This window comes from Sorex araneus, chromosome X (genome assembly GCF_027595985.1).
Source record: "Sorex araneus isolate mSorAra2 chromosome X, mSorAra2.pri, whole genome shotgun sequence".
Classification (NCBI taxonomy): Eukaryota; Metazoa; Chordata; class Mammalia; order Eulipotyphla; family Soricidae; genus Sorex; species Sorex araneus.
The window spans coordinates 53,166,509-53,184,754 of NC_073313.1; the positions used below are offsets into that span (position 1 = coordinate 53,166,509).

At 40.6% G+C, this 18,246-nt stretch overlaps 1 protein-coding gene across 1 annotated transcript in view; it reads left to right on the forward strand.

Moving 5' to 3' along the window:
* Positions 1–7,659, forward strand: part of CCNB3 (cyclin B3) — a 44,927-nt gene extending 37,268 nt beyond the window's left edge. The window contains exons 5-8 of the mRNA XM_004606566.2: positions 1,597–1,752; positions 2,882–3,031; positions 7,270–7,400; positions 7,537–7,659. Coding sequence (XP_004606623.2) covers positions 1,597–1,752; positions 2,882–3,031; positions 7,270–7,400; positions 7,537–7,609 — 510 coding nt within the window. The 3' untranslated portion in view covers positions 7,610–7,659. The remainder of the gene's footprint in view (positions 1–1,596; positions 1,753–2,881; positions 3,032–7,269; positions 7,401–7,536) is intronic.
* Positions 7,660–18,246: the final 10,587 nt, after the last annotated feature.

Here is an 18,246-nt window from a genome sequence, read left to right on the forward strand (position 1 = left end):
CTAATCTCTTTTCGTGAGTTTTCGATATTTTGGTGCAATTGGAGTAGGCTAGTGGTAAGTTTAGTCTTTTGTGTTTGAGGTAACAGGGAAGATCTCCACAAAGTTAGTTAATGAGGATTGCAGTGTCTGTCAAGTACACTAGAACAGGAGAAAATAACTGCGGCCGCTGCTCCCGGCGACCACGCCCACTGAAGCAGGGCCACGCCCACTACCAAAGGCCACGCCCCTCCTGGCCACTGGTCGCTGGCTGGAGATGGGGTCTGGGAGCCGCTTGTGCAGTGCGCAGGCACCCACGGCTGGGAAGCTTAGTGAAGGGAAGAGGCGCACCTGAATGTGGAAGCAGGAGGCGCAGGTTCAGTGGTGGCGAGGGGCGGAGTCCCTGTCCGCTGGACACTGGCTGGAGATGGGGTCCGGGGGCCGCGTGCGCAGTGCGCAGGCACCGACGGCTGGGAAGCTCAGTGAGCCTTTTCATTCTTGAATTACCCTTGTAAGTAAAAAAACATTTTGAAGTCTAGATGCTGGAGATATGGAAGAAAACGTGACATTTTGGGTATAATAATGAACCCATGTGGAATAGTTCTTTTTTGAAGCAGCAGTGAAAAATGAGGCCTTTCCTCCAAAATGATACTCCATATTATTTCTTGGATTTTCCATAGATGCTAACTGTTCATGTTTAACTCACATTTTTCCTTCAGATTGAGTAGTTGTATAGAACCTTAGGGTTTAGGAGCTTAGATAAGCAATTTTACTCTATTTAGAGTGGATTTATTTCGGGGGGGTGGGTTGTTGATTTGAGCCACATCTGGTGGTGATCAAGGATATTTCTGGCTCTGGGTTCAGGATTGAACTGGGGACAGCTGTGTGCAAGGCAGTTAACTGCAAGTAGGGAAAAGTGTTAAGGTCTTCCTGCCTCTTAGATGTCTTTCCAAAAACAGGGTTCATTATGTAGAGGCAGGAAACATAAAAAGGCACTCCCAGATAGGGGTTCTTGTTATCCTCAGTCTGACCTAGGTCTAGCCCTCCATGCATATCTTCTCACCTTCTGGAGTCCATAGTATTTACTTAAGCACTCTTTGTGCCTGTTTGTGTCTCTCTCACTGTGTTATACCCTAGTGGTGTCCCCTCCCAAACATTGTTTCTTGTTCTTTAGACTAGGAACAAAATTACAGGCTTATTTTCCATCTTTATGCCTTCCTGTCTATAGCTTTCATTTCCTCCCTCTTCCCAGAATAGGCCTGAGATTTCCCATACCCAACACTCACTCCTCAGGAGAGATAACTGTTCCCAGTCCCTTTGTCATATTACGTTTCCTTGAATGCTTTAAGAAGTCACCAACAGGGCCTTCTCTACAGAGAGTCTAATCTCTCTGGTGGTGCAGTTTGGGGCAGGTTTCTTATTTCTCACTATTTTTTTTCTCAGATATGCCACTCAAATGAACCAGAAGCTGCCTTTCAATCATATGCCCTTGAAAGCATATGCCAAGAAGTGTGGCTGTCTCTTTCACTTCTCTCCCTATCTGATTTTCTGTTTGTCATCTTCAAACACAAACAGTTTGAAGTGTCTTTCCTTGTGACTGCCTTTTCACTGAACCTTTAGGAACCCAAGCCACCTTGTATGGAGGACTTCCTGTACGTCTGCGATGATATGTATTCACGACATGAGATGATTAACATGGAAATTAAAGTTCTGCAAACCCTCGACTTTGATATCAACATTCCCATTGCCTATCATTTTCTGCATGCCTATGCTAAGGTAAGAGGAGTGAAGCACATCTTTATTTTCCCACTACTGGTTTAGTCTCTTCTATGCCTAGAGTGCTACCTGTGTGTCAGGTGAGGGAAAAGGACACTTGGGAAGAAGGGTAATTTTCTTCCTTAGCCTCCTAAATTAGAGATTGACAGCATGATGATGGTATATATGTGGCAGGGGTGTGGGGTAGTGTAGAAATGGCAAATTTCCATTATGTGCCTGTAAGTTCTAAGGAGAGCACTGAATAAGGGAAGAAAAAGAACTTTCTTTAATCAGGACACGTGGGAAGTTTGAGGGAGATACTTCGCAAGGTTCTCTTCTTTCTTATGAATCTCATTAGTTATAAGGGAACTTACTTACAATGATCCATTGTATTTCACAGCATGATATTGTGTACTTTTTTCTCTGTTGTGATTATAATTTTAAACAATCAGAGGTAAGAAGTGAGGTATCTGATGTATTCAAACCACCAGAGGCAGTACAACTGACTGTAGGGCTGGGCCCCAAACTGCAATATTTATAACTTAAAAATATTAAGTTGTATGTTAAAATTAAGTTGTATGTTAAAAAATATTAAGTTGTATGTTAAAAAATATTAAGTTGTATGTTAATGTTAAGGAGGCAAGCTGTGTGTGGGGGAATTTGAAGATTAGTGCAGAGACTCTGCCGTTGATGGTGGGATTGGAGTTGGAACATTTTATGCCTGAAATGCTATTGTTGTCTGCTTTGTAAATTGTGGTGCCTAAATTTTTAAAAATTGTAAAAATTCAGAAAATAAATGAGGAGGAAGAAACATAAGAAACACCTCCTAGGGTAGAAGCAAGTGTAAAGTCAAAGCTGGGGGACATTAGTGCTTCAAAAGATGGCTTGTACATTTGGTACTTGGGAGAAGGTACGAAATGCACACTTGATAATTTCATTAAAACTCCTATTAATGGCAAGTCCCACTGCAAATATCATTATCCCCACTAAAACGCTTGTGATTTAGGAGTGGAGTCCTGAGAGTTAATCATACTAGCTGGAGTGCTGTATTACTCAAAGAGGTATTTAGGCCTTTAACTGGAGAGACTGGGTGCAGCAGGTCTTCTTGATGAACTTTCTAAATTGACTGAGCCTGTCTTTCTGCTTTCAGTTTGTTCCTACTAACAAGCAGACCGTGACCTTGTCCCACTTCATCTGTGAGTTGACACTGCAGAACTATGCCTTTATCGAGGCGAAGGCTTCCAAGCTTGCTGCTGCCTCCTATCTCCTATCCCTCTATATAAATAATCTCAAAAATAAGGTAATAATTTGCCAGGGGCAAGGGTTACAGATTTAAAATCACTGGTGGCTTGTCAGGGTAAAGGGAATAGGTCAGGGAAGAGATTAGTATGAAAATAGTGAAGGAAAGTGGTCACTCTGGTGGAGAGATTGTGCTAAAAGGAGGTAAAGGGACATGTGTGCTACCCTATCAGCTACAGTAGAACACAATTCTCTTTTTTTAGATGTAGGAGTACTGCTATTTATTCAGCCGTTGATTAAGCTGATTGAATTGGGCATTTATACCACATTACCTTTATTTTTTATTGAATCACTGTGAGATATAGTTACAAAGCTCTCATGTTCGAGATTCAGCCATATAATGATCAAACACCCATCATTCCACCAGCACACACTTTCCACCACCAGTGTCCCCAGTATATCCCACCTCCATCCTAGTCCTCACCGTGCCTCCATGTTGGGCAATTTCCCCAGTATTCTCTCTACTTTGGGGCATTATCTTTTGCTCGAATTTTTCCACCACCATTCAAGCCTGCCTTCCAGGGGTAGATGTTAGATCATTTATTGTCCATTGCTCATTTTGAATACCATGGATGCTGTGGCCATGCATTTCTGGAATCCTAGATTGTAAATGGTTGAGTTCCAGAGACATTTATGTAGGGCACTAATCCATTTTGGGATTCAATTAGGTGTCTCTGGACCAAGGCTTTTGGTGTGCTAAGATGGCACCCGGAGGTACACTGTGGGGGTGACACCCAGGCTGACAAGTGGGCGGCGAGCCAGGGAGGGACAGCCTGGCACCTCTGCCACCATGTGGCATGGAGATTTAGTCCTGGAACCCAAACAGCTGGGCCTTGCTTGTGGAAGCCACAGTTCTTAAAGGGAAGTAAAAAGAAGAAAGTGCTTGCCAATGAGGCAGGCTGGCGGTGGACAGGGGGAAACTGAGGAGGGAAATTGGTGGAGGGAAGTAGACACTGGTGAAGGGATTAGTGTTGGAACATTGTACGCTTGAGACTCAAACATAAATAACTTTATAATTTTGTAATTCATGGTGATTCAATTAAAATAAAAATAAAAACATAGGGTGGCTTAGGAAGAAGATGTAAATTAGGTTGTTTGGGAATCTTGGTGACAAAACTGCTGTGTATTCACACTTAATTTTTTTGCCATCTTGGTACCTTAGGGGCTTGGCTGCTTTCTGAAGCATTCTTAGTGAGATGTCTTTTAAAGTGTTTGATTTCCTTTTTTTAGTCTTAATATCCATTTTTTTTTTGCTTTTTGGGTCATACCCGGCAATGCACAGTGGTTACTCCAGGTTCTGCACTCAGGAATTTCCCCTGGTGGTGCTCAAGGGACAATTTGGGATGCTGGGAATCAAACCTGGGTCAGCCTTGTGCAAGGCAAACACCCTACCCGCTGTGCTATTGCTCCAGGCCCAATATCCATTCTTTTAAAGAAAACTTACCTAAAGTATTGTAAAAAAAGACTAATAAAATGATGTTCTGGTGGGTGGGATCCTTTCTTATCTGACACCATTCCACCTTTGCAGTGCCCTCAACATTTGTGTGTCTTCTCAGGGAGCTTGTGTTAGATGTACACCCACTTAGAGAATGGCATAGTGAAAACAAACCTGTGTGTAAAGGGGGGAATTTGGAGGTATGCTATAATGCCCTTCTCTGAGGAAAGAGGAAAATCACAAAAGTCTCCTTCTCTAATATGAATAAAATCCTTATGGGATGCTTTTTCTTGGTTTTATGAAAACTTGTGAATAAAATCAGCTTTACAGAGCTATGAGTTTTTACTGAAGTGTAACAAACAAAGAAGTAAAATATTAGGGCTGGAGCGATAGTACAGCAGGTTTGGAGCTTTACCTACTCCATAATAAGATATAATAAGAACAAATAGGGGGGGATGGAGAAATTAGTACAGTGTGTTGAGTTACTTGCCTTGAAATCAGCCAACCTGGGTTTGATCCTTGGCACCACAAATTTCACCTCCCTTCCACACACACATCTTGGCCAGAAGTGATCTCTGAATGCAGAGCCTCAGTATGCCAGGTGTGGCAAAAAAGAAAAGGATAGAACTATAGGCCTAGAGCCCTGATCATTGAGTCTGATAATGCTGATAATGAGGCTTTGAATTCAGGATCTTGTAGCCATCTGGAAGACCCTAAGGGAACATTTTGGAATTTATGGCGACAAACCACTTTCCAACCAATATAGAAATAATGCAGTATTAACTCTTGGCTAAATCACTGAGTGCTAAGTGTCCTCTTGACCTAACTTCAGGTCATCACTTCCATAGTTCTTTATGTTACTTCTCTATAGATTAGAGAGGCTTCACAGAGGAAGTGACTTTTGGGTTGGCTCCTGAAACATGAGTAGGGAGTTGTGAGAAGACATTCTAAGTGTAGAGAACAATGATTAGAAAGATGTGAAGATAATAAGGAAAGTCTATGATGCATTTGGGATAGAATAGGGCATTTTCTATAACTAGATTCAAGACTGTATCAGTAGGGAATAATGAGACATGAAACCAGAATGGTAGGAAGTGTTCCCATTGCTAGACCTTTGATGCCATGTGAAGACACCCATGTTTAATTATGTTGTGGGAAGATCTTTCAGACCAAGAAGTGATGTACTCCTGTTTTTGTGTTTTGGAAATTACTACTGATGTCGCAGTACAAGAAGTGTACTGGATGGCAGTGGAAAAGTGGAAACACCAGCAAAAAGACTTTTATCATAGTCAAGGCAAAACATCGGACCTGAACTGATGCAGCGATGATTGGGGTGTTAATTTTACTTAAGACATCTAAGATAATATTTAGCCCATTATTTGATCAGCATGCCAATGATTGTCGTTTGCCTGTGGCAGTGGTTTCCAAACAGTATTCAGTGGAGCCCTGCAATTTCTGCAGAAGTATAAGGGCCACGTAAAAAAAGTAAAGTGTGGTCATTTTAGCCCCGAGCCCCACTTCCAGGTAAGATATTTGGACTTCCAGGTAAGATATTTGGACTTCCAGGTAAGATATATGGGTTAAAAAGGAGTTCCGGGAAAACAGTTCAGCATCTTCAGAAGCCTTATAGGAAGAATCTTTCTTTTTCTGCCTTTTGATCTTCCATTTGACCTTTCAATATCCATTACAGCCATATCCTCTTTGAAGCTATCTTTTATTTTTTCAAATTTCATAGGTGGTGCTGCTTTGTCCTCCAGGGCCCTGTGATACTTCCATCATAACATTTACTGCACATTTTCTAATTCTCTATTTACTTACATCTCTCTTTCACTGGACTATAGACATCTCAAGCACAGCAGCCTTAATCATCTTTATATTTCCAGTGTCCTACAGAGGGTTGTTAAGCTTACTCTTCATTGTCTGCATACTTAATGATGTGCTGAACTCAATTCCTTATTCTATATATTAACTAATTTAATGCTAGGGTGTAATTGCTGTAATGATCTCCAGTTGGGAATTTGGGAAACTGAGGTAACAAAAGGTTAAATAGCTAGCTCCAGGCCATGTAGCTAGTGAAGCTGGAATACAGTTTTCTGCCAGAAGTTTTGCTCTTAAGTTTGCTGATATACTGATTCTGCTTCTTAATGGGCATTTTTAAAGTTGAATGAGAAAATAAACATGTGGATTGAGAGTTGTAAGAGCCAGAGCGGGGAAAACAGGCTTAAGTTCCTGTTAGCTGTTGAAATGGGGCCTCAAGTTTGTTCTTAGGTTTACTTTCTCATCTGCTCTTAACTATGAATGATTAAAGGAAAAGTCTATTTCTATTCTCTAAATTTTTGTATAGATTTCAGCTTACATGATTATCTATGGCTTATTATAATTTAGTCGGCACTTATGAATACAGCAACTAGAACTTGTACACTAGTATTCTAAGTAGTGCCCTATAATCATTGATCAGTGTTTGTGCCTTATCAGTTTTTAAAATGTTTGACTAGTGGGACTGCAGAGATAGAATAGCAGGTAGGGCTTTGCCTTGTACACAGCCAACATGGGTTTGATCCCTGCACCCAGTATGGTTCCCCTGAGCCCAGCCAGGAGTACTTTCCTAAGCACAGGAGTTAGCTATGAACATCACAGGATGTGGCCCCAAAACAAGCAAACAAAAAGCAAATAAAACAACAACAAAAACCCCCAAATATTTGACTAGCTTTCCTGCTGATTTCACAGATTAGAAGCCTGTACTTAGGATAGTTGAAAGGTCTGCTTCCTGTTGTAAAAGTCATTGTTCATGTTGATTCTTCTAGGCTCCTGCCTTAGAGACATGCAGTGGCTACAAGATTTCTGAGCTTTACTCCTTGGTCTTACAATTGAACATTCTGTTGTCTTTGAGTCCTACTGAGGACCTCAAGAGTATAAAGTTGAAGTATTCTCACAAGTAAGTACTGAGGTCCAGTTGACCTGGGATTGTACATAGTCATGAGGAAGCCCAGAGCAGCCCCCACATAAGGAGTAGGAGAAAATCATGGACCTTTAGTTTCTGACCCAGGATTAAACCCCTCTTCCTTTTGCAGGGTCTTTTTCCACGTTGCCAGAACACCTCCCATGAACTTATTGTGGCTGGAAAAGCTTATGAAAAATGAATAATTCTGAGATTGATTCCAAAGCTGAGGATCCGGTTCTCCCAACTGCATCCCCCAGGGATATGGGTGTTATTCATTGTGTTCTTCAATGTTTTCATTCTATTCTTTAATTTATTGTTTGATGAAATTACTTTCGTTCTTTCTCTCTTCATAAGCTTATGACACTATACATATTAAGTGTTTTTATGAATCAGAGTAAGTTATTGTACTCTTATTTAAAATTAAATAAAAATGAATAGTTCTTAAAGTGGTTTCACTCCCCTTTTATTGCTCATGGACCCAAGTGTTTTTTTACTTGCCTAATGAGGTCTGTACCTCAGAATCTAGCTTACCCAGTTCCCTTCTCTCTTTGGAGGTCTTCTTTGGAAGAGAAATTGAACTAAAAACAAGTTTGTAGCAGTCCAAGAAGAGATTCCACTAGCAGACTGGGGGCGGTTTCAAGTGTGGACAAAGACCCTTTCCTCTGATCTCAAGTTTCTTATCTTCTTCTCTGCTATCTAGTTCACAAAATGTTAGGGACCAAGATTTTAATGCAAACAGAGCCCTGTTTTTCTAGTTTGATAGTTTTCTAGACTATGTATAAAAAATTAGTTTGGAGTTTCATGCTGAAATCTCTTTTGGTCCCCCTCAAAAGAGGAAAAATCCCCACCTGTGAATGCAAGGATCAAGCACTTGCCCAATCCATCCTTCACCCTCTTTTCCTCTCTCCCTCCTGCCTCTCTTCCCTTCTCCCTCTCCTTTCCCATCCCTCTTCACCTAGTCATCTCTCCTTCCCCCTCTCTCTCCTTCCCTATCTCCCTCTCTCCTTCCCTATCTACCTCTCTATTTCTCTCTTCCTCCCTCACTCCCTTTCTCTCCCCCTTTCTTCCTTTTGCCTCTCTTCTCCCTTCTGCTCTTTCTTCCTATTTACCCCTCTCAGTCCCCTCTCCCTCCTTCCTTCTTTCTCACTTTCTCCTTTCTCTCCCTTTCTTCTTCTCATCACTCATCCTCTCCCTCTTTCCCTCCCTCTTCCTTTCTCTAACATCATTTACTGCCTCATTTAATCTTTTCTTCTCTCTCCTCTTGCTACACTCATCCTCTTCCCATCTTCCTCTCTCACCCATCTTTTCTCCCGCTCCACCTCTGTCTCTCCCATCTCTGGGGTGTTTTATCCTAGCAAAGCTATGTCAGTTATTAACACAGGAGGGAGGTGAGGGAGGTGAACTTCTGTGTGCTACCTAATGCAGTCACTGCCTTATTCATTCTCATATCGTCCCCTTCCAACAACCTAGGTACTAAAGCTATTAATGTCTCTGACAGCAGAAACCCCAAGACCTCTCTCCTAGAACTGACTGGCAACTGTTCGATTGGTCTAGCTATTTGTTACCTCTTGCCAAAGGTTTTGAATACCCGTTCTTGGGCTTGGGTATCTGGTGTAGGGACTAGTCAGTGAAGAAGAAATAGGGAAGATACCTCCCCAGTTCCGGCCCTGTGGCTCACCATGCTATTCAAGTCACATCACCTTTACTGGCAGGGTAAGGACAGAAAGAGTTCATGTCCAAAATGCCAGATATCTAGGAGTTTTCTTTTCCTCTGTTTCCTCCATCCAAACTTGCACCTTGGTGAACATCTCTGAATTCCCTCCTGCCCCATTCCACTGCTTTGCAAGATGAACAATGGCACATCTTTGCAAGATGACCACAGTTTGATTTTGCTTGTCCATCACATAACTAGAACAGCCAACTTTGCACAATAAATTAAAAGCACTGGACTGAATTTCATCCTGCATATATACAGCCTCACTAAAAGGGAGTGTCTTATACCTTTTTGAGAAAATTCTGGAGCTTTATTATGGTAAAAGATGAGCAGGTTTGATTGTTTCCCCTCTTTTCTAACTCTGTGGGTGTTAATGGGACCATTTGTTATTTTTGTTGTCACTGTCACACATCTCAATTTGTTTTACATTCATACCTACTTCAAAAATAATGATGGTGATTAGACTTGCATCTTGTTATTTAGTGCCTTATTAAAGAAGTAAGTCTACTACTATAATGCTTATTTATTTTTATATTCTGGTGACTCTAGTTATATATAATGGCTCTTCTTTGGAACTTTCATGTATTGATCTCCCCACTATTTTTGTTCTAGTAACTTCAGTTCATACACACTTGTTTTTTGTGCACACACACTTGATGGTCACACTTTTTTGGGTTTGCACACTTGATTGTACTGTTCATGCTCACAGAGAGCTGTACACTGTAGTTGTGCTCACACACTTTTTTGTTTGTAGTGTTCTGTAGGGATTACACATCTAGTTTCAGTGCTCACAATATTAGTTGTGCTCATACATACCTGGTTGTGATGTTTTGGAAATCACTTATTTCATTGCGATGCACGGGATCCCTAAATGCAGAGCTGCCTGGATCACACTCAGGCAAATTGGGTGATGATGAGTTTCTTTTTTGGCCACACCCAGTGATGCTCACTCAGGAATTACCCCTGGAAGTGTTCAGGGGCAATATGGGATGCTGGATAAAAACCCAGTCCAGTTTCGTGCAAGGCAAACCATACCTTACCCATTATAATATCACTCTGACCCAGATGAGCTTTGAGTTCATGGGCACATTAGCCTCAGGTTTGCAATACTACTGAGACCCAGACCCCCCTAATCTTAACATCTGTAACAGTTTTATTGAGTTATAATTCAAAAACCATAAAGCTCACGAATTTGACATTTACAACACAATATTTCTAATATATTCAGGGAATTGTCTTCCACGACAATCTAATTCTGGAACATTTTCCTCTTCCTTAAAGAAAACTGATACCGGTGAACATGAGGAGTATCAGGCTGAGTGAAATGACTCAGGAGAAGGAGAGACAGAATAATTGCACTCATTTGTGGTATATAAAAACACAGTCAGCAACTAGTATTCAAGGACAGTAGAAACAAGGGTCAGGAGGATTGGTCCATGGTTGAATGCCTGCCTCAATTGCTGAAGGAGAAAAAAGTAGGTATAAAGAAGTGTCCACGATGACAATGATAGTTGGAAATGATCACTGGATAAGAACTGTGTGCTGAAAGTAGGTAAAGGAACATGATAAACTCTCAGACCTGTATTGCAAAAATAATCTCCAAAATGAGAGACAGAGAAAGAAGAAAAGTGCCTGTCATACAGACAGATTGGGATGGGGGTGGTAGCGATAAGAAACCTGGGGTCATTGGTGGTGGAAAATGTACACTGGTGGAGAAATGGGTGTTGGAATATTGTATGACTTAAACAGAATTATGAACAGCTGTTTAACTGTGTATCTCTAGTTGAGTAATAAAGAAAACCCATACCCATTAGCAATTAATCCCAATCTTGTTCTGCACATACATCACTCTGCCAAACCGTTGGCAACTATTAATTTCTTTTGTCACTATAGATTTGTCCATTCTAGACATTTCACTGTCACTTTATCACTGTAATCCCGTTATTCATCGATTTGCTCGAGCGGGCGCCAGCAATGTCTCCATTCGTCCCAGCCCTGAGATTTTAGCAGCCTCTCCTTACTCATCTTTCCCAATAATTGGAGGCTCTTTCAGGGTCAGAGGAATGAGACCTGTTGTTACTGGATTTGACATATTGAATTGCCAGGCTCTTCCATGCAGATGGGATATTCTCTAAAGACATAACAGTGAATATAAGAACACTCAAAAGTCAACAAATGATGATATAAAAATATATACATATAAATATCAATATTTCAATTAAATTATTGCAAGATCTTGCTTAATGCAACAGGTCTCAGAATGTTGTCAATAAATGAAATGAGATATATAAGATCATAATCCCTACCTTTCTAAACTTTCCAAACTTTCAGACCCTGTCCAGTTCCATGACATGGTGCTTCAGATGTTAGGAAAAACCAAAGACTGGTATTTATTAAAGTAATTAAATGATAATATTCCCTAGGAGGGCCTCCCATAATGGAGTAGAATTTCAGGTCTACCTTCCCAGAAGAATTCATTTTTCCATCTAAATTATCCACAAGAAGATCAACAATTATCAATATACACACAGTCCAAAAAATTATTTTTTTGCTTTTTGGGTCACACCCAACGATGCACAGGGATCACTTCTGGCTCTGCACTCAGGAATGACCCCTGGCGGTGCTCAGGAGACCATATGGGATGCTGGGAATTGAACCTGGGTTAGCTGCATACAAGGCAAACGCCATACCCACTGTGCTATCACTCCAGACCCCCCCCCATTTTTCAAATTTGATTTCTCAACAAATGTATGTGTATGAGAGACGTATTTCAGTATGAGTTTTAGTTTTTAATATTTAAGGGTGACTCCCAAGCAGTATTGAGAGGATCTGGAAGCCATTCCTGCCGACGCATAGCCAATGTGGCTGGATATTTTGATGTTCATGCCCAACAGTGCTCTAAGGGTGCTGCAGGGAGTGCAAAGGTACACTCCTGGGGGACAGTTATTTTAAATAATAACTGAGGGGAAGGGGTAAGGGCATTTGCTTTGCACATATCTGACCTGGGTTCAATTTCTGGCACCACATATGGTCCCCTGAGCACCAGCAGGAACAATTCTTGAGTGCAGAGCCATGAGTAAGCCCCAAGCACAGCCAGATGAGGCCCCAAAAGACAAAACAAAAAAACTCCCCAAAACTAAGAGCCTGAAAACCATGTGAAATAAGCAGAGAACAGAAATACAGAACTGATTTAATGAGGCATATCACAGTGCAGGACAAAACTCCTGTCCACAAATGAAAACAAGTAATTTTGATTGGAATAGTGATTATGGCTGTTACCTTCAGTCCTGTAAGAGGGCCTCCTTGTGATATGGTTTGAAATGACTAAGTCTATATACTCGTGTGCCAGCTACCAAAGTGTTATCCTTCTGGTGTATGCCATTATGTAGCAGAAATGTGTGCTATCTTTATTTGACTTTATTTGAAATATGCTTGCAGAGCAAAGAAGCAAAATGACTGGCAGATTAGACATAATTTTCTGCAGAGACAAGACATTTCATATGCATTAAATTCTAAAATAGGTGGCCTTTAATGTATGACTTCTTAGCATTTTCAAGGTTACCAAATTTTGCAACAAATGCTATTATTTCAATTTCTTTCATTGCTGAAAATTCATTTGTATAGCCATACTGTGTTTTGTTGATCCAGTCATCAGTTGGTGGCAATTTTGTTTGTTTCCACTTTTGCTGTTATAAGTAATTATGCCATGAGTGTTATATGTGTTTCTGTAGACATGCTTTAATGTTATTTATGTGCAGTGCTGAACATTGTGCTCAGGGCCTCAGGTATGTCCCTGAGCACAATCACTCTATGCTAAGGCAATCACTCTATGCTAAACTACATCCTTGGCTTCAGGTTTTCATTTCTTTTGGGTAGTTCTTAGGAGTGGAGCTTCTGAATTGTGCAACAATTTATATTTCCACCATCAGTGTATGAGAATGACAGTTTCTTCGCAAACTCCCTCACACTTGTATGTATTTAAATTATTTGAGCATTTATTGAGAAAACTGTATAAAATAGACCATTTACTCAGTATTTTAGCCATAGCACTGTAGCACTGTTGTCCCGTTGTTCATCAATTTGCTCGCGCGGGCACCAGTAATGTCTCCATTGTGAGACTTGTTGTTACTGTTTTTGGCATATCAAATATGCCACGGGTAGCTTGTCAGGCTCTACTGTGCGGGCGGGATACTCTCGGTAGCTTGCTGGGCTCTCCGAGAGGGACGGAGGAATTGAACCCAGGTTGGCCACGTGTAAGGCAACCTACCTGCTGTGCTAGTTTTAGACATACCAATATCTAATACCAAAATATATTCCACGTGGTTCTTTTTATGTGGTTAATTTATCATTGTTTTTCAATACTTTTGAATTTCCGGGATTTAGCTTCACACCTCTTCATGTGACATTCACCACACACAAAAAAAGTTCAAATAACATCCCCTTACTGAAATATCCTTCTACCTATTTCTCCAATGCATCTCCCCTATCCCACTGAAAACCACCAAAGTTTTCTCCTAGTCTAGGAGTTGTGTTGACACTCAATAGTCTATTTGCTTTAGTTACTTATTCCACATCTGAGTGAAACCATCAGGAAACTTTCTGACTTTCTCTGATATTTAATTCAGCATAACCACTTTAAGTTTGCCCATTTTTTCCTAAATGGCACAATTTAACCTTTTTAAGTGACCCAATAGTATTCTATTGAATATAACATAGATACTTCAGTCACTTGTTGGTAGGCATTTGGTTTGATTTCATATTTTGGCTACTATAATTAATGCGGCTATGAACATAATTCTTTCCAATTAGCACTTTCATATATTTTGCATAAATGACTAAGTGTTATTGCTGGGTTTATATATTTTGCATAAATGGCTAAGTGGTATTGATGGCTGATAGGGGATTTTTAATTTTTAATTTTGAAAGGAATCTGCATACCAATATACATAAAACTATACCAATTTACATTCCACCAGTAGTGTACCAGAGTTCCTTTTCCTCCACGTCCACACCCAACCTAGTTTCTAAAATTTTTCATGTAGTTTATTCTTACAGTAACAGTTACTTTGATTTTCATTTTTGCATAATAGGTTATGAGCCTCTTTCTTTTCACATGTCTGAATCATTTTTATGTCTTCATTGGAGAAGTGTTTATCAGGTCTTTTGCCCAGTTTTTGATTGCTTGCCATTTTGCTGATGAGTTGTGTTCATTCTCTGTATATTATGGATATTAACCCCTTGTCTGGTATATGATATGCATATATCCCCTTCTAATTTCTAGTTTGCCATTTTGTATATGTGGTAATATTATTTTTTATGTAGAGGCTTTCTAATTTCATGGAGTACTATTTATTCTTGTTTTTGTTTCCCAGACCATTAGAGTTGAATATCCAGCTACACCTCAGCTTTAAAGTTCTAGAGTCTATAACCTATGCTTCCTTCTCTGTATTTTATGGTTTCTGATATTAAAATCTTAATCATATTGAGTTTGGTACTATGCAGTGACCCAGTTTCTTTATTTGTTCATTGCTCCTCTCCCTTTAACACTCTCACTGTGCCTTTCCCAGCCCTAAACACTGGTTGCCCACTTTTTTCATGCAATTTGCTGATGAGACTTTCTGCATTTTACCATTGCTTTTAGCTCCTTTGCCATACAGTAAATGTCTATACATTTGTGGGTTTACTTCTGGGCTGTATGTGTTCTCTATTCCTTTGCATTTATCTGTATGCTTATGTTTTAGCTGTTGATTTTGGTATTATTATTAATTTTTATTGATGAATCACTGTGAGGTACAGTTACAGATTTACAAACTTTCGTGCTTGCGTTTCAATCATACAATGGTCGAGTGCCCATCCATCCACCAGTGCCCATTTTCCACCACCAAAATCCCCAGTATTCCACCACCAATGGTCCCAGCTTCCCTCCCACCACCCCCACCCTGCCTCCCACCACCCCACCTGGACTCTGTGGCAGGGCATTCCCTTTTGCTCTCTTTCTCCTTTTGGGTGTTATTTTTAATTGAATCACCCTGATATATGATTACAAAGCTACTATGAGTATTAGATATGTTACATGTTTGAGTTTCAGTCATACAATGGTTGAACACACATCCCTTCACCAGTACACATTTTCCACCACCAAAATCCCCAGTTTTTGATTGCTTACCATCCCAAACCTTTCCCTGCCTTTATGGCAGACAATTTCCCATATACTTTCTCTCTACTACTGGGCATTATGGTTTGTAATATAGATACTAAGAGGCTATCATGTTTGGTCCTTTAACTAATTTCAGTAAACATCTCCATCCCAAACGATCCCTCCAACTATCATTGACTTAGTGATCCATTCTCTATTCCAGCTGCCTTCTCCCCCAATTCATGAGGCAAGCTTCCAACAATGGAGAAGTATTCTGGCCCTTGTGTCTACTGTCCTAGGGTCTCATATTATGTTATTTTATATTCAACAAATGAGTTCAGTCGTTCTATGTCTGTCCCGCTCTTTCTGACTCATTTCACTTAGCATGATACTCTCCACTTACAAACAAATTTCATGACTTTATCTTTCCTAACAGCTGCATAGTATTCCATTGTGTAGATATACCAAAGTTTCTTTAACCAATCGTCTGTTCTCAGGAACTCAGGTTGTTTCCAGATTCTGGCTATTGTGAACAGTGCTGCAATGAAAATACAGTTGCAGGTGTCATTTCTACTGTGCTTTTCTAGGTTCAATTTCTCATTTTTAAAGGAATGCCCATATTTTTTTCCAAAAGAGCTGGACAAGTCAGCATTCCCACCAACAATGAAAGAGAGTCCCTTTCTCTCTACATCCTTGCCAGCATTGGTTATTCTTGTTCTTTTTGATGTGTACCAGTCTCTGAGGTGTGAGATGATGTCTCATTTTTGTTTTGATCTGCATCCCCATGATGATTAACGATGTAGAGCATTTTTTCATGTGGCTTTGGCCATTTGTATTTCTTTTCTGAGTAAGCTTGTGTTCATTTATTCTCCCCATCTTTTAATGGGGTTGGAAGCTTTTTTCTTGTATAATTCTACTAGTATCTTATATATCGTGGATATTAACCCCTTATCAGATTGGTATTGTATAAATATTCTTTCCCATTCTGTCAGTTATCTCTGTATTTTGGTCACTGTTTCTTTTGAGGTGCAGAAGCTTCTTAATGTAGTTTAACGTATTCCCATTTATTTGTGTTTGTTTCCACTTGCTTGGTCAGTGGTGTTTCATCCTTATATATGCTTTTACTGTCAGTGTCATAGAAGGTTCTGCCTACATTTTCCTCCATCTACCTTATAGATTCAGGTATGATATCGAGATCTTTAATCCACTTTGATTTGACTTTTGTGCCTGGAGTTAGAACAAGGTCCGAGTTCCATTCATTTTTTTTGCAGGTAGCTGTCCAGTTTCCCCAGCACCACTTGTTGAAGAGGCTTTCCTTGTCCCATTTCACATTTCTTGCTCTTTTATCAAAGATTAAGTGATCATGTAGTTGAGAGTTTGTGACATAATATTCACCTCTGTTCCATTGGCCTGCAAGTCTGTTTCTAGTCCAATAACATGTTGTTTTAATTACTGCTGCTTTGTAGTATAGTTTGAAGTTGGGGAAGGTGATGCAACCCATCTTCTTTTTTCCCAAGGACTGCTTTAGCTATTCATGAGAGTTTATTGCTCCATATAAATTTCAGGAGTGTTTTGCCTATTTCTTTGAAGAATGTAATGGGTATCCTGATAGGGATGGCATTAAATCTGTATAGTGTTTTGGGTTGAATTTCCATTTTGATAATGTTAACCATCCTTACCTCCACTACCCAGCCACCGCCATACTCCAGGCTGCTTTCCGGACACCCAGACCAAGCCTCATGCATGAGTGAAGCCCAACAGAACCAGGTCAAGCAGAACTTTATGACCTTAGTCTCTAGGCTCAACAGGACCTCAAACAGAGATCTTCTGCCTGCTTCCCATAATCTCCAGCACCCCAGGGATCATACCCAGAGAATTCCACCCTACTGGGACCAGATAAATACTTCATTGGCTGAATCCACTACCTCCAGTACCCAGCCACCGCCACACTCCAGGCTGCTTTCCAGCCGTGTAACACATCACAAGGCAATTAATATCCATTTTCCATAATTACCACACCATATTTGATAAGGTTCAAATATGGTGTGAACCATGGGGATACCTGAAAGGGCGATTAGAGGCTGCCCTGAAGGCCTCCATCCCTCATCCCTCTTGGAGAGCCCGGTAAACTACTGAGAGTACCCCGCCTGCAGGGCAGAGCCTGGCAATCTACCCATGGTGTATTCTATATGCCAAAAACAGTAACAACAATGGGCCTCCTTCCCCTGACCCTGAAAGAAGCCCCAATACGGCAGCATTAAGAAGGATAAGCAAGGAGAGGCTGATAAAATCCCAGGGATGAACTAGACTTCCGAAACTAAGAAGGACTAAAATGATTGTCTGTACTTTCAACTCACATACGCTGGCATCGAAAGCATCCATTTCAATGCCAAGATAGGATTAAGAAGGTTGCCCGAAGAACGCCACATTGGGACCCATGGCCTAGAATGGAATGAACAGGGGGAGAGACTGAGTTCATCATGTTGACCAAGACCATCCATGATAACTCACAATTCCAGAAGCCCGAATCTAAACGTTGGACATGGGAGTCTCCCAGTGGACAGTTTCACAACGCAACAAAATTGACCACATCATATTAAATTGACAGTTTTGCCTAACTGATGTTGCTGTTGTCTCAAACTTCCAAATGGGATCAGACCACCATCTCCTTCTTGCAAAATTCTACTTCACAGAGTGGGGAGAAAGGACTGCAAAGTTTAAGTTAAAGAAGAGAACCCCCAGAATGACCACCAATTAGGAGCTCTTTGGCACTATTGTGGCAATGTGGGAAGATCCCTTTGTTGACAACATATATAAGGAACACAATGGACTGGTTCAGCACCTCCATGACTGCACGAGGAATGCCAAGAGTGGGAAAGCCACAAAAAGATGCCTATGTTTGGAAACTCTTGAGCTCATTCACCAACGTTGTTTGGCATGAGATTCAGGCAATCACAAGCTAATGTCCAAGCTCGCAAGCTGTGCAGAAA